Source organism: Arachis hypogaea, chromosome 2 (assembly GCF_003086295.3).
Source record: "Arachis hypogaea cultivar Tifrunner chromosome 2, arahy.Tifrunner.gnm2.J5K5, whole genome shotgun sequence".
Taxonomy (NCBI): Eukaryota; Viridiplantae; Streptophyta; class Magnoliopsida; order Fabales; family Fabaceae; genus Arachis; species Arachis hypogaea.
Genome location: NC_092037.1, coordinates 93,570,947 through 93,596,411, shown reverse-complemented (window position 1 = coordinate 93,596,411; position 25,465 = coordinate 93,570,947). Strand labels below are relative to the sequence as shown.

General features: G+C 34.5%; 1 protein-coding gene and 1 non-coding gene across 5 annotated transcripts; one reads left to right on the top strand and one right to left on the bottom strand.

The window, feature by feature from the left end:
• Positions 1-1,892: 1,892 nt before the first annotated feature.
• On the bottom strand, positions 1,893-1,996 carry LOC112765586 (small nucleolar RNA R71). Its single transcript, XR_003183837.1, has one exon. It is a non-coding gene; the product is annotated as a small nucleolar RNA R71 (small nucleolar RNA).
• Positions 1,997-13,770: 11,774 nt separating this feature from the next.
• Positions 13,771-18,266, top strand: LOC112751722 (uncharacterized). Of its 4 annotated transcripts, none has more exons than XM_072220583.1 (4): positions 13,771-14,052; positions 14,275-17,301; positions 17,632-17,685; positions 17,976-18,266. In XM_072220583.1, exon 2 carries the CDS (start codon positions 15,036-15,038, stop codon positions 16,122-16,124), a length of 1,089 nt encoding a protein of 362 aa, XP_072076684.1. In that variant the 5' UTR covers positions 13,771-14,052; positions 14,275-15,035; the 3' UTR covers positions 16,125-17,301; positions 17,632-17,685; positions 17,976-18,266. The 4 variants fall into 4 exon arrangements, with proteins under 4 accessions (XP_072076684.1, XP_025656734.1, XP_029148749.1 ...); XM_025800949.3 differs by having other exon boundaries at positions 14,275-14,413; positions 14,513-17,685; positions 17,976-18,140; XM_029292916.2 differs by having other exon boundaries at positions 13,771-14,044; positions 14,275-17,685; positions 17,976-18,140.
• Positions 18,267-25,465: the final 7,199 nt, after the last annotated feature.

The following is a 25,465-nucleotide window of genomic DNA, read 5'->3' as shown; positions in this document are numbered from 1 at the left end:
TTGATGTTCGTCATGATCTTCAAAGTGTTCTTGGTGTTCATCTTGACATTCAAAGTGTCCTTGCATGCATTACTTGTTTTGATCTTGCATTTTTATGTTTTATTCTATTTTGTTGTTTTTCTCTCTCTTCATTAAAAATTCAAAAATAAAAAATATATATTTTCAAGTAAATAATACAGAGAAATGAAGATTCGGAACATAAGGCAGAAGAATCACAGAAAAAAGAGCTCACTGGCGTCAAAATGCCAGTAAAGAGGCACTTTGGGCGTTAAACGCCAGAATGGCTATCATTCTGGGCGTTTAACGCCAGTAATGGTATCATTCTGGACGTTAAACACCAGAATGGGCAGCGTTCTGGACGTTTAACACCAGTAAAGAATGATTTCTGGCGTTTAACGCCAGCCAGGGTATCTGGCTGGGCGTTAAACACCCAAAAATGTAGTATTCTGGGCGTTAAACGCCATAATGGATAGCATCCTGGGCGTTTAATGCCAGGATGACACAAGGGAGGTAATTTGGTTTCCAAATCGATTTTTTTCAATTTTTCATGTTTTAATTCATAACTTTTTGCATCAAACATATTCAAAACTTTCATTTTTCATTTTTCTTCTAATGTTTTTGAAAATTTTCAAACTAATTTTTCAAAAATCGTTTTCTTAATCTTATCTCATATTTTCAAAAATTCTTGCTAACAATTAATGTTTTGATTCAAAAAATTGCAAGTTGTTACTTTCTTGTTAAGAAAGGATCAATCTTTAAATTTTAGAATCATATCTTTTAATTTCTTGTTAGTCAAGTCACCAATTTTAAAAATTAAATCTTTTTCAATCATATCTTTTTCAATCAAATCTTTTTTTCAATCATATCTTTTTCAAATTTTGATTTCAAAATCAAATCTTTCAAATCATCTCTTTTTAAAATCAAGTCTTTTTCAATCATATCTCTTTTAATTTGATTTCAAAATCTTTTTTTTTCCTAACTTCTCATCTTTTCAAAATTGTTTTCAAATCTTTTTTTACTAATTACTATTTCTTATCTTTTTCAAAACCACCTAACCACTTTTCCACTTCCAATTTTCGAAAATCACTAACCACTTTTTCAAAAATCTTTTAAATTAACTAATTGTTTTAATTTCAATTTTCGAAAACTCTCTTTTTCATCTCTTTCTATTTATTTGCTAACACTGTTCTTCTACTTATAATTCGAACCCTCTCTCTCCTTCTATGTTTAAATTCTTCTTATTCTCTCTCTACCTCATTCCTCTATTCTTCTTTTCTGCTGACACATCAAGGAATCTCTATACTGTGACATAGAGGATTTCACTACCCCCTTTTGTCCTCTTTTTTTCATATGAGCAGAAACAGGGATAAAGACATTCTTGTTGAAGATGATCGTGAACCTGAAAGGACTCTGAAGAGGAAGCTAAGAAAAGCTAAAGCACAACACCCCAGAGAAGACCTTACAAAGAATTCGAAAAAGAAGTAGACATGGCAGCCAAACCCAACAACAATGCTAGAGATGCAAGAAAGATGCTTGGTGACTATGCTGCACCAACTTCCAACTTCTATGGAAGAAGCATCTCAATTCCTGCCATTGGAGCAAACAACTTTGAGCTTAAGCCTCAATTAGTTTCTCTAATGCAGCAGAACTGCAAGTTTTATGGACTTCCATCAGAAGATCCTCATCAGTTCTTATATGAATTCTTGCAGATCTGTAATACTATTAAGACTAATGGGGTTGATCCCGAGGTCTACAGACTTATGCTTTTCCCCTTTGCTGTAAGAGACAGAGCTAGGACATGGTTAGACTTACAACCTAGAGAAAGTCTGAACTCTTAGGACAAGCTGGTCAACGATTTCTTGACCAAATTCTTTCCACCTCAAAAGATGAGTAAGCTCAGAGTGGACGTCCAAACCTTCAGACAGAAGAAAGGTGAATCCCTCTATGAAGCTTGGGAAAGATACAAGTAATTAACCAAAAGATGTCCTTCTGACATGTTTCCAGAATGGAGCATCATATGTATATTCTATGATGGTCTGTCTGAAATTTCCAAGATGTCATTGGACCATTCTGCTGGTGGATCTCTTCATTTGAAAACCCCTGCAGAAGCCCAGGAACTCATTGAGATGGTTGTAAATAACCAGTTCATGTACACTTCTGACAGGAATCCTATGAATAATGGGGTAACTCAGAAGAAAGGAGTTCTTGAGATTGATACCCTGAATGCCATATTGGCTCAGAACAAAAAATTGACTCAGTAAGTCAATCTGATTTCTCAGAATCTGACTGAATTGCAAGCTGCATCCGGCAGTCCTAAAGACACCTCCTCCAAAAGAGAAGCTTATGACCCTAAGAATCCTACAATGGAAGAGGTGAATTACATGGGAGAATCCTATGAAAACACCTATAATCCTTCATGGAGAAATCATCCAAATTTCTCATGGAAAGATCAACAGAAGCCTCAACAAGGCTTCAATAACAATAATGGTGGGAGAAATAGGTTTGGCAATAGTAAACCTTTTCCATCATCTTCTCAGCAACAGATAGAAAATTCTGAGCAGAGCCTCTCTGACTTAGCAAACATAGTCTCTGATCTATCTAAGGCCACTCTTAGTTTCATGACTGAGGCACAGTCCTCCATCACAAATTTGGAGGCACAAGTGGATCAGCTGAGTAAAAGAGTTACTGAAACTCCTCCTAGTACTCTCCCAAGCAATACAGAAGAAAATCCAAAAAGAGAGTGCAAGGACATCTACACATCCAACATGGCTGAACTTGTAGAGGAGGGAAAGGCAGTGATTCCTAGTGAGGAAGACCTCATGGGACGTCCACTGGCCAACAAGGAGTTCCTATTGAGGAACCAAAGGAGTTTGAGGCTCATCTAGAGACCATAGAGATTCTACTGAACTTCCTATTACCATTCATGAGCTCTGATAAGTATTCTTTCTCTGAAGAAGATGAAATTATTACTGAAGAGCAAGTTGCTCAATATCTAGGAGTAATCATGAAGCTGAATGCCAAATTATTTAGTAATGAGACTTGGGAGGATGAACCTCCATTGCTCATCAGTGAACTACATGCATTGGTTCAACTGCAGTTACCTCAGAAGAAAGTGGATCCCGGAAGGTTCTTAATACCTTGCAACATAGGCACCATGACCTTTGAGAAGGCTCTGTGTGACCTAGGGTCAAGTGTAAACCTCATGCCACTCTCTGTAATGGAAAATCTAGGAATCTTTGAGGTACAAGCTGCAAAAATCTCACTAGAGATGGCAGACAAATCAAAGAAATAGGCTTATGGACTTGCAGAGGACATCTTGGTAAAGGTTGAAGGATTTTACATCCCTGCTGACTTCATAATCCTAGACACTGGGAAGAATGAGGATGAATCCATCATCCTTGGAAGACCCTTCCTAGCCACAGCAAAAGCTGTGATTGATGTAGACAGAGGAGAGTTAGTCCTTCAAGTGAATGAGGACTACCTTGTGATTAAGGCTTAAGGATTTTTCTCTATAAACATGGAGAAGAAGCATGAAAAGCTTCATCCAATTCTCTCCATGCAGAGTCAAGCAAAGCCCCCACATCCAAACTCTAAGTTTGGTGTTAGGAGGCCACAATCATGCTCTGAGCATCTGTGAAGCTCTGTAAGAGCTTCCTGTCAAGCTATTGACATTAAAGAAGCACTTATTGGGAGGCAACCCAATTTTATTTATCTATATTAATTACTCTTTTATTTTGTTTTCCATTGTTATTTTATGTTTTCTTTAGGATGATGATCATGTGGAGTCACAAAAACAACTGCAAAAATTAAAGCAAAATCAAAAACAGCATCAAAAATAGCACATCCTGGAGGACGAACTTACTGGCGTTTAAACGCCAGTAAGGATACCAAAATGGGAGTTTAACGCCCAGCCTGGCACCATTCTGGGCGTTAAACGCCAGAACTGGCAGGCAAACTGGCGTTTAAACGCCAGTAAAGGAAGAAAAATGGGCGTTTAAATGCCTAGCCTGGCACCATTCTGGGCATTAAATGCCAGAAAAGGACAACAGACTGGCGTTTAAACGCCAGAAAAGGACAACAGTCTGGCGTTTAAACGCCAGAAAAGGACAGTAGACTGGCATTTAAACGCCAGAAATGCCACACAAAGGGCGTTTGAACTCCAGAAAGGTGCAGGGATGAGAAATCCTTGACACCTCAGGATCTGTGGACCCCACAGGATCCCCACCTACCCCACCTCACTCTCTCTCCTCTTCACACCTCTCTATAACACTCTACCCAAAACACCACTCACATCCATTCCCTAATTCCCAAAAACCCATCATAAAACCACACCTACCTCACCATTCAAATTCAAACCATTTCCCTCACCATTCACACGAACCCACCCCTCCCCTTACCCTATAAATACCCCCACTTACTCCTCCACTTTCACACATCACAAACACTTTTTCCCCCTTGGCCAAAACCTTCTCACGCCTCCATCTCCCACTTTTCTTCTTCTTCTACTCTCTTCTTTCTTCTTTTGCTCGAGGACGAGCAAACCTCTTAAGTTTGGTGTGGGAAAAAGCCTTACTTTTTAATTTTCCAAAACCATTAATGGCACCTAAGGCCAGAGAAACCTCAAGGAAGAGGAAAGGAAAGACAATGGCTTCCACCTCCGAGTCATGGGAGATGGAAAGATTCATCTCAAAAACCCATCAAGACCACTTCTATGAAGTTGTGACCAAGAAAAAGGTGATCCCCAAGGTCCCCTTCGAGCTCAAAAGGAGCGAATATCCGGAGATTCGACATGAGATTAGGAGAATAAGATGGGAAGCTCTCACCAATCCCATTCAACAAGTCGAAATCTTAATGGTTCAAGAATTCTATGCTAATGCATGGATCACTAAGAACCATGACCAAAGTATGAACCCGGACCCGAAGAATTGGCTCACAATGGTTCGGGGGAAATACTTAGATTTCAATTCGGAAAATGTGAGATTGGCATTCAACTTGCCAATCATGAGAGGAGATTCTCATCCTTTCACTAGAAGAGTCAAATTTGATCAAAGGTTGGACCAAGTCCTCAAGGACATATGTGTGGAAGGAGCTCAATGGAAGAGAGATTCTAAAGGCAAGCCGGTTCAACTAAGAAAGCCGGACCTTAAGCCTGTGGCTAGAGGATGGTTGGAGTTCATCCAACGCTCTATCATTCCTACTAGCAACCGATCCGAAGTAACTATGGATCGGGCTATCATGATCCATAGTATCATGATTGGAGAGGAAGTGGAAGTTCATAAGATCATACCTCTAGAACTATACAAGGTGGCTGACAATCCTTCCACTTTGGCAAGGTTAGCCTTCCCCTATCTCATCAGTCACCTATGCAATTTAGTCAAAATTATCATAGAGGAAGACATCCTCATTGAAGAGGACAAACCCATCACTAAAATAATGATGGAGCAAATAAGAGAGCTCATTCATGAACCTCAATAAGTGCATGAGGAAGTCCCTCATCAAGAAATCCCTGAGATGCCTCAAGGGATGCATTTTCCTCCACACAACTATTGGGAGCAACTCAACACCTCTTTAGGGGATTTGAGTTCCAATATGGAGCAACTAAGGGTGGAGCACCAAGAGCACTCCATTATCCTCCATGAAATGAGAGAGGACCAAAGAGCCATGAGGGAGGAGCAACAAAGGTAAGGAAGAAACATTGAGGAGCTTAAGCACTCCATAGGATCTTCAAGAGGAAGAACTAGCCGCCATCACTAAGGTGGACCCGTTCTTTAATTTCCTTGTTATTGATTTTTTTTTATTTTTATGCTTTATGTTTGTCTATGTTTGTGTCTTCATTACATGATCATTAGTGTCTAGTGTCTATGCCTTGAAGCTATGAATGTCCCATAAATCCTTCACCTTTCTTAAATGAAAAATGTTCCTATTTGCAAAAGATTAAGAAGTACATGAATTTTGAATTCTATCTTGAAATTAGTTTAATTATTTTGATGTGGTGGCAATACTTTTTGTTTTCTGAATGAATGCTTGAACAGTGCATATTTTTTATAGTAAAGTTTATGAATGTTAAAATTGTTGGCTCTTGAAAGAATGATGAACAAAGAAAAATGTTATTGATAATCTGAAAAATCATAAAATTGATTCTTGAAGCAAGAAAAAGCAGTGAAAAGAAAAAAGCTTGCGAAAAAAATATGGCAAAAAAAATAAAGAAATAAAGAAAGAAAAAAGAAAAGGCAAGCAGAAAAAGCCAGTAGCCCTTTAATCCAAAAGGCAAGGGTAAAGAGGATCCAAGGCTTTGAGCATTAATGGATAGGAGGGCCCAAAGGAATAAAACCCTAGCCTAAGCGACTAAATCAAGCTGTCACTAACCATGTGCTTGTGTCATGAAGGTCCAAGTGAAAAGCTTGAGAGTGAGTGGTTAAAGTTGTGATCCAAAGCAAAAAAGTGTGCTTAAGAACTCTGGACACCTCTAACTGGGGACTCTAGCAAAGCTGAGTCACAATCTGAAAAGGTTCACCCAGTCATGTGTCTATGGCATTTATGTATCTGGTGGTAATACTGGAAAACAAGATGCTTAGGGTCACGGCCAAGACTCATAAAGTAACTGTGTTCAAGAATCATCATACTGAACTAGGAGAATCAATAACACTATCTGGATTCTGAGTTCCTATAGATGCCAATCATTCTGAACTTCAAAGGATAAAGTGAGATGCCAAAACTGTTCAGAAGCAAAAAGCTACTAGCCCCGCTCATCTAATTAGAACTAAGCTTCATTGATGTTTTGGAATTTATTGTATATTCTCTTCTTTTTATCCTATTTTGTTTTCAGTTGCTTGGGGACAAGCAACAATTTAAGTTTGGTGTTGTGATGAGCGGATAATTTATACGCTTTTTGGCATTGTTTTTAGGTAGTTTCTAGTATGTTTTAGTTACTTTTTAGTATATTTTTATTAGTTTTTATGCAAAAATCATATTTCTGGACTTTACTATGAGTTTTTGTGTTTTTTTGTGATTTCAGATATTTTCTGGCTGAAATTGAGGGACCTGAGCAAAAATCTGATTCAGAGGCTGAGAAAGGACTGCAGATGCTGTTGGATTCTGACCTCCCTGCACTCGAAGTGGATTTTCTAGAGCTACAGAAACTCAATTGGCGCGCTCTCGACTGTGTTGGAAAGTAGACATCTTGGGCTTTCCAGCAATGTATAATAGTCCATACTTTGTCCGAGATTTGATGGCCCAAATTGGCGTCCAAACGCCCACCAGAGACCCTTTTCTGGCGTAAAATGCCAGAACTGGCACCAAAGCTGGAGTTAAACGCCTAAACTGGCATCAAAACTGGCGTTTAAACTCTAAGAAGAGTCTATGCACATGAAAGCTTCAATGCTCAGCCCAAACACACACCAAGTGGGCCCTGAAAGTGGATTTCTACACTATCTACTCATTTTATGTAAACCTAGTTTACTAGTTTAGTATAAATAGCACTGTGTACTATTGTATTCACATCTTTGGACCACTTTTCGATCCTTTGATCAGGTCCTTGAACCCTATTTCGAATGTATTATGCTATTTGGGGAGGCTGGCCATTCGGCCATTCCTAGACCTTGTTCTTATGTATTTTTCAACGGTGGAGTTTCTACACCTCACAGATTAAGATGAGGAGCTCTGCTGTTCCTCGAGTATTAATGCAAGTATTATTATTTTTCTATTCAATTCACGCCTACTTCTCCTCCAAGATATACTCTTGTACTTAATTCAGTTAAGTCAGAATGAAGGGGTGACCCGTGACAATCACCCAATCTTCGTTACTCGCTTAGCCAATATCCGTGTGCCTGACAACCACAAAGCGATCTACATGATGTTCAACGTAGTCATTGGATGACAGTTGGAGTATACTCTCTTTGGTCTCTGACCCACGGATCTGAATCACCTCTCCTGACAACAAAGCATTCGAATCCATGACTTTAGAACCTTCGTGGTATAAGCTATAATCAATTGGCAGCATTCTTGAGATCCGAAAAGTCTAAATCTTGTCTGTGGTATTCCGAGTAGGATTTGGGATGGGATGACTGTGACAAGCTTCAAACTCATAACTGTTGGGCGCAGTGACAGTGTGCAAAAGAATAAATGTATTCTATTCCGACACGATCAAGAACCGACAGCTGATTAGCCATGCGGGAAACCGTAGAGGATATATTTTCACTAAGAGGATGGATGGTAGCCATTGACAACGGTGATCCACCAACATACAGCTTGCCATGGAAGGAAGTACGCATGATTGGATGAGGACAATAGGAAAGCAGAGGTTTAGAGGCAACAAAGCATCTCCAAACGCTTATCTGAAATTCCCACCAAGGAACTACATAAGTAACTGTATTTTATTTTTGTTTTATTTATATTTTAATTATCAACACCTCATAACCATTTGAATTCGTTTGAATGAGATTTACAAGATGACCATAGCTTGCTTCAAGCCGACAATCTCTGTGGGATCGACCCTTACTCACGTAAGGTATTACTTGGACGACCCAGTGCACTTGCTGGTCAGCTATGCGGAGTTGTAAAAAGTGTGATCACAATTTTACATACCAATGATTAATGAATGGATATGGTAAATGAATAATGATGAAAAATGTTGAATGTAACGTGTGACCCCGGATAGTAGACAGTGGCGTTGTCCACTTGCTCCGGGTATGAGATGTGAAAGGAGGATTATGACAAATGAGTTTAATTACGGAATTTTGAATAAATGTGTATTTGTGATACCTGGGTAGTAACAAGGGTGGTGGCTCATCCTGCTTGCTCCAGGTTAATGTTTGAGATTTGATAATAATGATGATCAATTCTAAACTAAATGAATGTATGTTTTGAGATCTTGGGTAGTAGCAAGGGTTGTGGTTCATCCCACTTGCTCCAGGTCAGAGATTGTGACGCCTGGGTAGTAGCGGCAGTAGTTGTGATTCCACTCGCTCCAGGTTGAGCTTTTAAACACCCACCTGGGTAGTAGCCGCAGTAGTGGTTATTCCACTGGCTCTGGGTTGAGCGGGTAGTAGAAAGGGGGTTGTAGCTCGAACCTACTTGCTCCGAGATGGGTGTTTCTATCCATGGTTAGCTACCAGGACGTGTCGGGTTGGCTATATAACCGATAGATGATATCATCAGCCGTAGGGCATGCAAACATCATTTGCATATGTTTGAATTATTTGGATTTGCCTATTTGTTTTGGATTGCTATTTCATATATGATATGTTACCTGATTATGTGCTACTTGTTCATTGTGTATTACTTGTCTGTATTGCTTGTGTTTGTACAACTGAGAGGTTCCTCATGCTGGTGTCGGTGGACGCTGAGGGCTGTGCTTAATGAGATGAGTTGATTATGTAATTAAATAACGACGATGACTATTGAATGAGATAATTTGAGCTCCCTAGGTAGACGCAGTGAAGTGATTTCACTTGCTCCAAGTGAGGATATGATGTATTGATATAGAATTGTTGAGACAGAACAACTGGTGATGGTTTTGTTTATGATTCCAATTTTGATTCGTTGGAGAGTTAGAAAGTTGGGAAGCATGAGGAAGATGAATTAGATTTAGCATTCCCTTATGACAGTTGCCTGGTTATGGATTAGCGAGAACATAGGGTGAATATTTGGTGAAAGGAAGTTTAGGATGCTTAGTGAGTTTTTATTGCAGTACATTGTATTTATTTGACACTTTTACCCTACTGGGAACCCATAGATCGGGAGTTCTCATTCTGTATATATCTCTTGTTTTTCAGATACAGGTCCAGGTGCTCAGAAGTGAGCTGTGGTTCATCTGAGAGATGGCGAAGATCTTTACATTCTTCACTTTATATTTTGCTTAGAATCTCTCCACCTTTATTTTGAAGAACTTATATTATGTATTGAACTCTTTTGAATTTGCCTATAGAGGCTCCTATGTTTCTCTTGGGAGAGATTAGGAGTTTCTGTTGTCAACTACTGTTATACTGTACCCTAACCGACCTAAACTTCGCGGGTCGCGACTAGTGGCTATTTACTTATGTTATATATCTATATATTGTCCTTCTCTTATTCTCCTTTATGCCTTTATCCTTATATCGCTTTCGACTTCACGCTTTATCTTTTAGTTGTCGAGACACGAATGATACGTCTTTGCGATTTTATTTTACTCCATTTTTAGACTTCTCGATTAATACTCCTTTCGAAATTATATATATTTATATATTAAAAATTCACTTGAGAATCGTACCACCGTAATATCATTAACTTATGATTCGAGTATAAAAATTTGAATATTAGGTGTCACATTTTTTATAAGAAAAATATTTACACAAGAGATTTTTTTTTCTCATCTACATGCCTCCCATGATAATAAAGAAATCATCATTCCAATATATGCTTAATCCCCCTTTCTTTTTGTCTGCATTACCAATACATGACTCTCCCCATCCCTATATATAATTCTATATTTTTTTTTTACCTTCACATTTTTGCGGCCTATATTTTACATTTCACATCATGTGATGTCCAATATATCATATAATAAGTTTTTACACAATCAAGTACCATATTATCTAAGGACTGTTTCTAAAAATTAATTCAACTCAAGAGGCAATATAAAGCTTGATCAAAACAATAAATTATTCTGAAAGAACATTTGTCACTATAAGAATATTTTATTTTTGGTTATATTGACAATCTATATAGCTCTTAATACAGGAAAGGGGACGCTAACTACGAGAAGAATATCTTATATCTTTTTCATACAGCATATAATAATATTAAAAAAGATATTTAAGCATGTATAAAATCCGGTGTATATAAATAGTTTATGATTACAACCAAAAAGAAAAGAGAAATAATATGTTTATATGAACTGTCGGTATGACACGAGCACTAGCAATGTTGTTGATTGGAGTAATTATTTGTGTTGTTATTGCTAAATTTTATCATATAATTCCTACACAGTCTGGGACTACATCTTATATTATTGCAGCTAGGAGAAAAACCTTACATGAGTGTATTGAAAGATGCAAATTAGTCTACCTTTTACAATCGAAAAAATTACTGGAGCAATGCAAAATCAGATGCCTTTCTATATTCCACTAGGGTTTTAGTAATGGCAAGTATATTAGTAAGTTGTGTTGATTTTTTTTATTATTATTATTATTTTGTGAGTCTTTTCTATATAAATCTATCTGTGGCAATAAACTACGATCAAATAATGTAGTGAAAACTTATTATGAAATCATTTTCAAATAAATGTAGCAAATAGGATCATAATTTATATGATCCAGAATGTAATAATATAATGAAGTCTTTTAATTTTTATATTTTATAAGTTTAATATGATCATTTCTTATGATTTTATTGAAATTATTTTTAATAAGATTCTTGCGAATTACAAATTTGTAATAAAAGAATTCTGGTTTAGAGTTTTTTTTTTTGGTGTTTTTGACTCAGGTTTGGATTATCTTAGTGTTTTAGAAGTTTGGGATTATTAATCTTCGTTTGTTTTGGCGTTAGAATCGGTTTTAGCTTTTTCTTTTTGTCTGTGTATTAGTGATTGTAATCAAGTGATGATTATAGTGGTAATTTTACAATAGTTTGTAGTCGATATTGAATATAGATATATTTCATTATATTTAAAAGCTAAATCAAGATACACATGATGGTGTTACATTTTTTCTTTTTCTGCGTAATATTTTTACTCGTCTAAATTTATAAGATAAAATAGAAAAATCTCCTGTAAGTTAAGAAAAATCAAAATCCATTTTTAAAACCAAAAGTGACCTTGATTCAAAATCATCCCCTTTCACAGGGTAGGTAAAACCAAAAATACAAAATTAAATAAATAAATAACTAGCCAAAATTAACATCGAACGATCATTAAGTGAAACAAGATTGTTGTTTCTTTGAATTATATATAGGCAATTTTCCATCCAATTTGCTCAAATATTCCTGTCATATGAGATTAATTTATTTCTTCGAATCTTCTACTTCTTTTTTAGACTCTTTCGTATTTTTTTCTTGTATCCTGAAATTTTGTTTAAAGATAATAAAAATAGAAATGACTTAGGACCTTATTATTGTTTAAGTGTCATGTTAGCGCCATAACTATGAACTTATTGATGTAATTCAGATTCAAATACTTTAAATCATCATCTCATGTCCATGTTCTCTTTTTTTCATCTTCTGAACCTAAATTAGTCAAGCCATCCTGACTTTTAAGAGAAACACCTTTCTAATACTTCTTAGATAATATATAATTATATATTCATCTATCATAGCATAGAATGTAATTAAAGTGGAATTTACAAAATATGACAACATAAAATACAATAATAATATATTCAAACTGTAATGATGTTAGAAAAATATAATTATTTATATTTTTCTTTTATCAACTTAAAATTTTGAGAGAAATGATTTCATATTATGATATTAAAACTTTTATAACCTTTTGATCTGTACGTATCTTTAAGTCCACTACAAGATTTATATATATTTGTGGGTATTTTTTAGAGGGAGTTTTTAAAAACCTCTGCAATTTATTTTATATGTGGCATTTTGATAAACTCCCACCAAATACCTAACAATAAAATCCTACTATTATCAATTATCACCACATAATTAAAATTTCTTCAAAACCCAAGAAACACTCGAAGAGAAAGAAGAGAAGGGTGAGAGTCACCGAAACCCTAAGCTCACGATCTCCACCGCCGTCTCCATTGCCGCCGTCGCCGCCGCTAAAGTTAATCTCCATTCTGCTTTTGCTATAAAGCTACTGAGATCGAGCCAAGGCGCTTCCTTCATCAACGCGTTTTCAGATCTAATTGCAACGCCCAAGCCTCTGAGATCGAGAGAAACCGCTTCTTCGGTTAACTTTCCTTGGGCGATGACGCTCGTGTTCTCCATCGACATTCTATCCTTTCTGTTCAATTTTTGGTTCTCCTTCTCTTTTTATTTTTTATTCGTTTTCTTTGTTTTTAATTCTCAGATTCTGCATGATTTGTTATGTGATATAACATTCGATGAGTTTTATTATCTATTGATTGATAGCATTGTTTCAAATTCTCAAGCACTCCAAGTGTTCGATGAATTGTTTATTCTCTTAATTGAAATCCTGATAAATTGATTTGCTAATTTTTGAATTTTGATTTCGCGACACTCTTTTACTTTGATACTAATGTATATATTTGAAATCCTGATAAATTGATTTTATTTAGAAACAGCTATGTTGCTTGAACCTTAGACTACAGTGAAAATCCATGTGAGCATGAATAACTTTACCTTAAATCCTCTTGTATTTGTCATGAAAAATAGGTACAACCGGCTAACTGAAACTTGTGATTTATCTGCAGGTTTTTTATAACTAGTATGATACTAAATTGCTTGAAATAATCAATTCAAAGTGTGTTCATGAATAGATTCAGTAATAATATTGTAAGAACTAATGAGAAGGTTCTTATTTATAACAATCATTCTTTTTCACCATTTTACATGTGACATTGCACTGATGTCATTTTTCAGGAGAGGAACGAGAGGCTATTTTATAAGCTTCTGATTGATAACATAGAGGAACTGCTTCTTGTTGTTTACACTCCAACTGTTGGAGAAGCCTGCTAGAAATATAGAAGCATTTTTCGTCGACCGCAGTGTCTATACATCATATTGAAAGTGAAGTATGGTTTTTTATTTGTATTTATTGTTTGAATTTCCCATCATCAATGTATCTCTATCTAGTTTATTTTGATATATTAGTATTTGTATATATTTTATTTTGTAGGTTGTTGTTTTCACAGATATTAGTCTTGAGAAAGCTATTGAGTTCAATGATTTTTGCCACACTCATCAGCCTCCTATTGCTTTTATCAAAACTGAAGTTAGAGGTCTTTTTGCAGAAGAAAAGCCAGTTCTGGACTCGGAACTTTGGCATGCATGTGCTGGTCCCCTTGACAATGCATTAGTTGCTTCTTGCAGGAACTTGGCATCAAAAGGATTTTCCGGAACACTTTCTCCCTCAATTGCCAAATTGAAATACTTGGTTAGCTTGTATGTTGTTACTGTCATAGATTCACATTTTTTATGAGATTTGATAATTCTAATATTGTACGAATCCAAGAATCAGATTACCATAGCTTATCTCAAGTACATTTTCCTGTATGCTATAAATGTTATTATTCATATATAAAGTGTTCACCAAGTGTTTGATCAAATGTTAGTGACTTATTGGTACATAAAAGTAACCTGGTGGGATACTCTTTCTACATGCAGGGAGTTGCAGGACAACAATCTTGCAGGCCCTTTACCTGACTACATCGCCAACTTAACGATCATTGAATATCTTATTCTTGCTGACAATAATTTCAGTGGTTCTGTCCCGGCTACTTGGGGCCGACTTGTTGACTTGTTTGTAAGAGATCTTACTGCACTTTTCATGCATTTGTTTTCTGTCATGAATTGTTTCGAATTTGCTTGTGATTTATGATTTTGCTTATCTCTGCCTTCAAAGCCACTAGGCAAAGACGGAAACCAGGGTTCGTAGCTGTAGTTCTTATAATTTGAAGATAATTCACTATGAAGTTCCTCGAGTGTCTGTTACATACCTTGGAGAGAGAGAGAATGCTGACTCAGCAGCAAAGAGAAGAAAATAATCCCTTTACTACCTTATCATTATTCTAGAAGAAGCAATAAAGAAAAGGGAGGAATAATAGGCAGGAGAAATGTGTAATCATAAGTGACAATAATTGAGTGACAATAATTGATGATTGGATTAGTCAGATGAGAGAATCAAGGAGGCGTAATCGTTGGAGTTGAATGCTAATTATGATAATTAATTTGAGGGAAGGCAATAAAAGGAGGAGCTGATTAGGTGAGAGGTAGGAAAAGACTTGGAAAGGCCTAGGCTAGGAGAGAAGAGGACTCTCGAAATTCCTCTATTATCATTTATTGTTCTATTGTATTTCTGTATTTCCATTAAAATAAATACCAGTGTAACAACTGGTATCAGAGCACCGGTTCTGGGTGTTCTGTGCATGGTGTCCACGCGAGCTGCTATGGAGTCAAGGTTGGAGGCGGTGGAGAAACGGATTGAGGAGTTACAAGAAGCTCAACAACGATCCTTGGAGGCATTCTCAGCAAATCTGTTGAGACAAATGAGGGAGTTGCTACCTCAACAGCACCAAGGTGGAGGTGCTGGTACTAACAACACCGGAGGAGGAAATGATGGTGGAAGGAACGAGCAAGATGACGAGAGGGTAGAAGGGAACGGTGCAGCAGACGAAGCGCAGAGGCGATTCGAACCAATTCGAAAGCTTGACTTACCGGTATTCTCGGGGGAGGATCCGAATGGCTGGTTGGTGAGAATGGAACGCTACTTCAGGGTAATCGGAGTAGTTCCGGCGCAGAGGCTGGATTTTGCAACAATGGCTTTGGAAGGGGAGGCCCTCACCTGGTTCGAATGGTGGGAAGAATACACACCATTTCAGACATGGAGACGATTCAAGGAGGACTTATTGAAACGTTTTCAACCTAGAGATGCTCTCAACCCCATGGCTCCGTTATTAGAGGTGAAACAGGTGGAGGACGTCGCTCAGTATAGGCGGGAGTTTGAGGCTGCAGCACGAACGCAGAGAAACCTGGGAATAGAGGCTCTCATGTGCATCTTTGTCAATGGACTCAAAAAGGAAATTCAAGCAGAATTGGAGGTGGCTCAGTTCGATAATTTACTAGCTTTAATGGATAGAGCCATGGCTATTGAATGGAGAAATCAAGCATGGAAGGAGACCGGGGTTGACCCTAACGGCAAGAGGGTGGAGGGGCTGCCAGAAGGGAACGGAACAGGCGGATCTGGTTCAGTGGGAGCTAGATTTGGATTTTTCAAAAATTCTAGTTCGGCGAAGTACAACACCCACGACGGCAGCAGCGAATCAAGGGGCGAGATTGGATCCAACACAAACAGAGGCACCCCTACTCCTCGTACAGGCCTTACCACCAGTTTGAACGGAGGCAACAACGCTTCTCATTCGCAGACGACTCGCGGCACACGGCGGCTCTCGAATGAAGACTGGGCAGAGAGACAGAGGAAAGGGTTGTGCGAGACAGAGGAAAGGGTTGTGCTTTAGATGTGGAGAGAAGTGGGGACCTGATCATAGGTTCTCCATGAAGCACTATCAAATCATACTTCTAGGAGAAGATGCAGAAGAGGAGGCAGAAGGAGACATAGGGATGAACCAAGAGGCCCATGCAGGGGAACCTGAGCGGGAAGAGCTGCAACTGTCATCATACAGCTGCAATTCAAGAAGCCTTTCCTTCCGTCCACCTTGAGGACAAGGTGATGCTTCAAGGGGAAGGTATTGTTACATACATTGGAGAGAGAGAGAATGCTGACTCAGCAGCAAAGGGAAGAAAATAATCCCTTTACTACCTTATCATTATTCTAGAAGAAGCAATAAAGAAAAGGGAGGAATAATAGGCAGGAGAAATGTGTAATCATAAGTGACAATAATTGAGTGACAATAATTGATGATTGGATTAGTCAGATGAGAGAATCAAGGAGGCGTAATCGTTGGAGTTGAATGCTAATTATGATAATTAATTTGAGGGAAGGCAATAAAAGGAGGAGCTGATTAGGTGAGAGGTAGGAAAAGACTTGGAAAGGCCTAGGCTAGGAGAGAAGAGGACTCTCGAAATTCCTCTATTATCATTTACTGTTCTATTGTATTTCTGTATTTCCATTAAAATAAATACCAGTGTAACAGTGTCCTTCCTTGGATCGGTAATTGTAGTTTCAAATGAATTTGAGTTGAATTATGGGATTTTATTACATAATTTTAGTATATTGTAATTGTCTCGTGAAATTTGTCCAGGCTTAATGATTTCTTTGGTGATTTGAATTTGAGAGAATGTACTATCAGAGGATGCCTTAAAGCTTATACTTGTAAGGATTAATTGTAAGGATTAATTAGTGACTTTTAAGTTTCAACAGAATGACTTTTAAGCTTATACTATCTGAATAACTTGGTACCATAATGACTTAATTTCTGAATACTTAGTTCCTTGATGACTTTGATCTTAAAAGAAATTGCCATAGCTAACTAGATGGATGCCACGGCAATAAATTGAGAAATGAGATTTTATATCATTCCACCATTAGCTCCATGATCATCGTGATAGGACTAAGAAATCTCATTGTTCAAACTCATTTTTTTATCTTTGTTTTGTATTTTATGTCGATTAAGCTGTTGTTGTAGCTGAGCTTATGGAGATTTTATCTGAATATGTCAAAGCTTCCTGAATCCGGTGAGTCATATTGGTGTTTGCACAAATCTCATTCATACCGTGAGGTATGCTTGCACGGTATTTCATTGTTTTTTTTATATATTTGGTTATAATTGTGAACTGCCTTTTTTAATTTGGATTTGGATTTGATTTCTTCCAAGTTCCAATTTTGATATTTTTCCTTTTTACCCTGTTTACTGAAACAGGGCAATTCAGTCAATTCCCGAATTTCAAGTTCCAAGCTTTCAATGCTTCATATTTTTTTTCTTGTGTGTATTGTTTGCGCAGCTGAGTGTTAAAGTCGTTATCTTTCTTCTCAATTTTGATTTTTAAATGCATGGTTTATTGCAGAGGTTCCTCTTTGTTTGATTTGATATTCCTATTTGCATTCTCTGCTTCTGAGAGGTGAGTTTCTGAATAACTGTTTCAGCGTTTCTCTTTTTTATTAATCTCAAATGGGTTTTCAAATTCAAATTGTTTCTGGCAGCTAGTTTAATTGGATTCTCTCTCTGTCTCTTAATCCCAATTCAACCATTTTATTAAATTTCAAAAAGATTGTAACTTTGTTTCTGTGTTTCTCATGGTGCATGTGGGTTTCTTGACGGGTATATTTTTTGATCTTCTATCAGATGCTTCTTGATGGGTATATATTTAATTATTTAAATGTGCCTTTCTGTGACTCTCTTAATAATCAGGTAATTTCTGCTCGAAAGGGAGAATTTGAAACTGGATATGAGGGAGGTGGACAAACTCATGAACTGTCCAGCTTGCAAAAACATTGGGTGTTACTAAGCTGCTTCTTGTTGTAAATATTTGAGATTGTATATTTGAGATTTTTATGTAATTAGATGATATTGAAATATTGAAATTGTTTTATTTTACTTTTTAAAGAAAAATAGTAATAGTTATGTAAAACAATACAATATGCAATTATGTTTGTAACTATTGACATTGCGAATTTTTTTTATATATAGAGTTTTGTTTTATATTGAGGAATTGTATTATAAAAGGTTTAGTTTTTAAATTTTGATATTAATAAATAAAATTTTAATTTGAGAGTATGTAAATGATATGAAATTAATGAATGATTTGAAATTAAAAATAAATAAATAATTACAGGATTTGTGGAGGTTTGAAAATTTCACAAAATAATTTATATTAAATTAAAAAAATAATTTGTGGGGGTCTTAAACTGCCACAAAAATGATTTAAAATTGCCACAAAAGCTTAATATAAAACCTCCACTAAATACATACAAAACTCCACTGAATAGATTAGGGAGGTTTTTAAAAACCCCCACAAAAGACCCCGTGGCACCTCAAATTTTGGGGGTTTTAGAAACTCCCACAAACCATTTGGTGGGGGTTATAAACCTCCACAAATAAGAAAAAAAACCTCCACAAATAAACAAAAATCTTGTAGTGGTCGGTCATGTTTATTATAACTCGACCAACTATAAGATCAAGTTAAAATAACCGTTCATCCACTACATATAAGATCTCTGTAAAACTGCTTTTTATACATCGAATTTTGGATAATGAAAACCTATTCTCATAAGCCCAGGTACAACTCTATGTAAAGAGTATGAGATAACAAGGTAAGGACGTGAAAAAAAATAGAGACTAAGGTCATTTTTACTCTCTTTTTACTATTTTTTTGACTTGAGAATTAGAGTATTTTTTTCGGTACTAACCTCTTTTTAATCTTTCTCAAATAACCAATGTATACCTTGTCTCTAGGACTCAAAAGGAAAGATTTCTACCTCGTTGACTATACCTCAGCCTTGATTATCATACAAGAACATCTATGGTTTAAAAGTCTAGAATTTAATTGTTGTTGATCTTAGAAAAAAAATTAAAAGAGGTGTTAGGGACAGTAGATTTTATAATTTATAACTTCAATTAATTATTATTAATATTTTTAATAGTGTGAAATTAAATTTAATAATGTAAAATTATTCATTTTTTCATTGATTAAATTTTAATAAAAATACTGGTCTCTTAGACTTTTTTTTAAATATAAGACAAATAAAGAAAAAGAATGCCTGTACACAAATTTACATATATCTCGTGTTGAAACTTTGGATTTATAGTATAAAATTACAAAAATACATATTAAAAAGAATTAACTAAAAATAGTTAGAATTTATCTTATTTAATATTTATTAATTATTTATTTATAAATTATTATAATAATTAATAAATGATAAATAAAACGAGTTTTAGTTTTTTTTTTCGGTCTTTCTTGTATTATCGATAAAATTAATAGCAGTTAGTTATGCAATGTTAAATCTATTAATTCGATATTTGTTTTTATGAAGGATCAATGGAAAAGAAAAAAGAAACAAAAAAAACTTTTTAGTCCAATTCATACGATACACTTCTAATGATTTGGCAACTTATTTATAATTTAGGGAGAAGAAAAGTTAACTCCAAGAATATCATACTTCCCACCAAACACAATGACGTGTTGATATACGAGTCTTGCTAAAAAGTTAATGGTTTATTTGTATAATATGTACAATGAGTTATGAGTTATAAAATGAATATTATCTATAATATTTTGGAGTTCACCAAAAATCAAATTCTTAACTTTTCAGATTCAGAATTCTAATACCATGTTATGATACTACTCATCCCAAAAATTTATGCTGATGAAAAAAAAAAATAACACTAACTCCATTTGGCTCCCCCATATTTTTCCTAATCAGGTTAGTTCCACACTATGAATATAATAACTAAGAACATTAATTGGGAAAATTTCTTTTGTTGCTTTGCCCTATCATTGTTAATTACTATCGATCCGAATAATAGTAGTAATTATGGCAGCATCTCTAATAGGAGGAGCTGCTTTCGGAGAATTACTGAAAGCAGATCTTGAAATTGAACACAAAAGCCCGAACCTTTGAGAAAATCTTGGCATACATTAGAACCACTCTAACGGCAATTCAGCTTTTGATCACAGAGTTGTTTTACTCAAATTTTTATTCCATTGTTAACAATAAATAAATCAATAATTTTTTAGTTTTGTTTCACAATTTTAATTTAAGGAGCGGAAATAATTCTTTTTATGGGTGTCTTAAAATCTCAATTGTAGTTTCGAAAGTAAAATTAAAGATGAAAAAAAACATACAAGGTACCGAAAATAAAATAAAATGCAGAAAATAAAAGAGAAAGAAAAAAGATGATGAAAAAGAATAAATAAAAAGTAAAGAACTTTGATTAAAAATAAAAAATAAAGTACAAGTTTGAGTTCAGATTTAAAAGGAATTACTTAAGATTCTCAGTTTTATTCTTTGATACCAGGGAGGTTGAGAGCGTTTTTGAGTCTCTAAGTGTTTTTCAAGAAGAACTGAACTTATTACAATATTTTCCTAAAGCTCTATTTATAGACTAGCCTAATGTCAGTTGACAGTTACTCTTTGGACACCACTTGCGAAAATTTTAAATTGCACTCGTAACTGTTCCCGCACTTGTTTCCTTGACGACCGTCATATACCCTATTTCGACGCTCCATGTTGATAACTGCTTCTGCATATAGCACGTCCTGTAATTCAGGCTTAATTCAAATTTTGAATAAAAACTGCTTCTTTGTTAGTGAATTAGAAGCTTTCCCTGATATATTGAATCTGGTTTCATAAATTAATAATAATATTATCTTATATTTATTTACTTAAAACAAATTATTTTTTTTTCTAAGTGATAATAATTTTTTGCCTAACAAGATACCCTCCAAGATTTCTCACTTGAAGTATGCAATGATTGAAAGTGAGAAAACTTAGTTGTTTATTGACATTTTTCTTATTTTTGATATTGAGAGTCAATTGACATTTTAGACACATCTGCTTGACAGATTAAATGCTTACTAGTAATAGACTTAACAGAATTTCCAAGTCTATAAAATTTTCACATTAATTGTTGAACTGTCAATGGGGTCTATTCTTTTGTATGAAATTTTTAGGTGTGTCAAATGATATCTGTTCTAATTTTGGCACATTAAATGTGTATTAATTGACCTTTGTTTTGACCTTTAATGTTTCAGTAAAGAATTTTTTGACACACACTTTTATTGTTTTAATTGACACAATTTTTCTAACTTTAGAAGTAACAGAAACTTAACTTCGTGAAGTCGTTTCTTTCATATGTTAGGTGTCAACTAAATTTGATAAAATTTCTAATCCTATAAACTCTCCACACTAACATTCTAATAGTTTTGACTCTAAGCGCTAATAAATTCAACAGAATTTTTAAGTCAATTAGGCTTTTGTATTTATGAAGTACATACCCAAATGTCAATGAGAGATTATTTTTGTCCCTGATTTTAAACTTGATGCATCTTTTTTTTTTAAATAAAACCATAACAAGGTAAATTAACCAAAAGACAAGAAAGAAATAGAAATTTAAAAGATAAGAAAAATGAAAAAGAGAAGGCAAAGACTATTAGGATGAATAAAAAAGAAAAAGAGATAGAAAAACAGAGCAAGAAGAGAGAAAAGAAAAAGTAAAGATCAGAATGAGAGAAAATAAATGAAAATCAATAAAAAACAAAGAAGATGAGATCATTTTTTATCATATTTTTTGTTTATTAAAATCAAACCCTTATTTGCAGATAATTCATTTATCTTATATTTTAGAAATTTCTTTTTGATCATCCTCTATATGGCTTATTTAATGAGATGTTTGATGAATACTCAATCTCTCTTTTATCATCTCTTTATTCTTTGCTTCTTTCTCAATTTTTAACTGTTCAATTTGTCTAACATATATATTCAGTAAGTTGAGTCATGTCATGATAGTGTTGATTTACAAGTTTCTTTCTAATTTCGAATTCTAATCCATTTATGGCAATTTTGACAATTTCAGAGTCTGAAACTGGAGTACAGCATTTATTTCTCATGTTTTTGAATCTAGACAAATACTTATCAATTGATTCTTCGACATTACATTTGATGGAGAATAAATCACTTAAACTAATTCTTAATTCACTACGAAAAAATTGTTTATAAAAATCTTTTACTAATTGCCTCCAAGAGTGAATTGAATTTGGCTTTAGATTAGAAAATCATATAAAGGCATTTCTTATTAATGAGGAGGGAAAGAATTTTATCTTTAAATACTCATTTGATGCCACTTCATTGATTTCGACAGTATAGCGAGCAATGTGCTCTACTGACGATTCTTCATCTTCCCCAGAAAATGTAGTTAATGACTTAGGAAACTTCCATCCCTCAGGTAATTCAGTTTGTTGGATAAATTTAGGAAAAGAGACATAAACTGAGGTTGATTTGTACATCTAACACTAAATCCCAATCTTTTTAGAATTTGTTCAATCACTTGATTGACATCTTGCCCCCCAATATTATTTTGTCCAAATTTTTCCAACATATTATCAGCATTTTGACCATATCTATACATATAAACATTATAATTAGAAATTGTTTCATCATTTTGGTTGACATCATTGAATCCTAAACTATAGTTGTCATTTTCTTCTGAATTTACTATACTAGCAATTCTATTAACTTGCCTATTTAACTGTTCAATTTTAATATTTGTGTTTTTTAAGAAAAGACTCAAAACATTCACCATTTGATGAGTTAACATGTTTACTAGCTCAGGGTAGTTTTTACCTATCTGTTGCCTAATGTTTGCTAAAGATTCGACAGTTTGACTAGATTGATTAACAGGCATTGCTCTTGACCTGTCAGAAAACACAGGCCTAGAATTTTCTACCCTAGTAGCAGTAGGTGTAGTATAGTTATATGCGTTGTTATTTCCTGTGTTAATAGCATGTAAAAAATTTTATTGTGATATGTGTGAACCTGACACCCCAGAAATAGGTACACTTGACATGCCATATGAATTTTGATTAAGAAGATTTTGAAAAGTTGAGTAGAGAGGTACAGGCAATCCTTGTGTCATCATGGGGGGACATACGCCGGTGACAAACCATAAGGTGGCCATCCTATGGTATATGTGAGTTGCATTTAATCCTGGAAGGGTATGGCCAACGCCATCATGCCTCACAGACAGCAAGGTAGGCTCTGCGTTTGAAATCACGGGAGAATTTCTGAATTTATTTTCTCTAATCTCATCACTGGAAGTAGAAGATGCTGCAGAAGTATTTGACATGTCAATTGACGCTGATTTCCTTGGCTCTGGACGCACGAACTTATCACTGCGCAACCACATGCAAATTCAAAACTCTTGATTTTTCTTTTGACAAACTACAGTCTATTGACAAGGTCCCACCGGGCGTGCCAATTTGTTTTACTCAAATTTTTGTTCCATTGTTAACAACAAATAAATCAACAATTTTCGAGTTTTGTTTCACAATCTTAATTTAAGGAGCAGAAATGACTCCTTTTGTGGTGTCTCAAGGTCTTAATTGTAGTTTCGAAAGTAAAATTAAAGATGAAAAGAAAACATGCAATGTGTCGGAGACAAAGTAAAATGCAGAAAATAAAAGAGAAAGAAAGAAGAAGATGAAGAAGAATAAATAAAAAGTAAAGAACTTTGATTAAAAATAGAAAATAAAGTACAAGTTTGAGTTCAGACTTTAAAGGAATTACTTAAAATTCTCAGTTTTACTCTGTGATACCAGGGAGGCTGAGAGCGTTTTTGAGTCTCCAAGTGTTTTTCAAGAAGAACTAAACTGATTACAATATTTTCCTAAAGCTCTATTTATAGACTAGCCTAATGTCAGCTGACAGTTACTCTTTGTACACCACTTGCAAAAATTTCGAATTACACTCGTAACTGTTCCCGCACTTATTTTCTTGACGACCGTCATGTACCCTATTTTGATGCTCCATGTTAATAAATGCTCCTGCATATAGCACGTCCTATAATTCAGGCTTAATTCAAATTTTGAATAAAAACTGCTTCTTTGTTAGTGAATTAGAAGCTTCCCCTGATATATTGAATCTGATTTCATAAGTTAATAATAATATTATCTTATATTTGTTTACTTAAAACAAATTTTTTTTCTAAGTGATAATAATTTTTTACCTAACAGAACTATACAACGACGAATTGCGTCACTCGCTCAAAGGAAGAACTTGAATTGTTGTTAAGAGACATAGAAAAAGAGACAAAGCTTGTTTAATTTACAAGTGTTCCAAAATCTGCAGGTGCAGTTTTCCGGCAAGGATCCATTGCCAAGAACAGCTTGCAGCACTGGTGGAGTCTCTTGTAAGATTCTTTATCATTGATATGCAAGCTCAGACTGCCAGAGATTTGAAGGAGACTTTGCTCAAGGTTAGTTAGAAGCTATATAATTCGAGTTTAGTAATCTTTTAATTTATATATTGTTTTATGATTTTTGAATATTTGTTTATTTGTAAATAGAAAGTATAGATAACTTATAATTTATAATAAATATTATTATTTTTTATTAGTAAGCAATAATTTATATTTATATTTATAGAAATTTTTTACATAAAAATTATATATAAAAAAATACCAAAAATTACTAATTCTAAATAATTTTTCATAAATTTTTTTATCAGCTACCATAACCCAATCAATTTAAATATAATAATTTAGAGCAATGCTAGGGAACCAAAAGAGTATTAGTCAAATTTTGGGTGAATCCAAAATTTTTACGAGTTAATATATATGGATGTTTCTTTTGCTAAGTATCAGAATGTTTCTTTTTCATACTAAATGGATGTTCTTTTATATATTTTTCGAAATTTTTTGTATTGCAAATGTAAATGTCTCTATTTTTTTAAGAATTTCATATTTTTTTTTTAAATTTTATAGATATTTAATTATTTTTGTTAAAATATAATTGAATATTTTTTTCATATATTTTTTTAAATTTTAAAGATATTTAATTATTTTTGCTAAAATATAATTGGATGTTTCTTTTGTTAAGTATTAAGATATTTTTTTCATATTAAATGAATGTTTTTTACAATTAATACTGACAAATAGTAATTCTTCCCCAAGTTCATTCTTCTAAGATGTAACCTGACTTCCGTACAAATATACCTGCATCATCATCAAGATTTATATTGTATTATATTAAGAAAAACGCACAATGCATGTGAGAATTGATTGAATTGAAAAAAACCACCTCCTACAGGAACCAATATAAACATCAAACTCACTAGTATACTAGTAGAAGACTATTAATCTATTATTCAGGAAAAAAATACAATGTATATGCTCTTGATTCA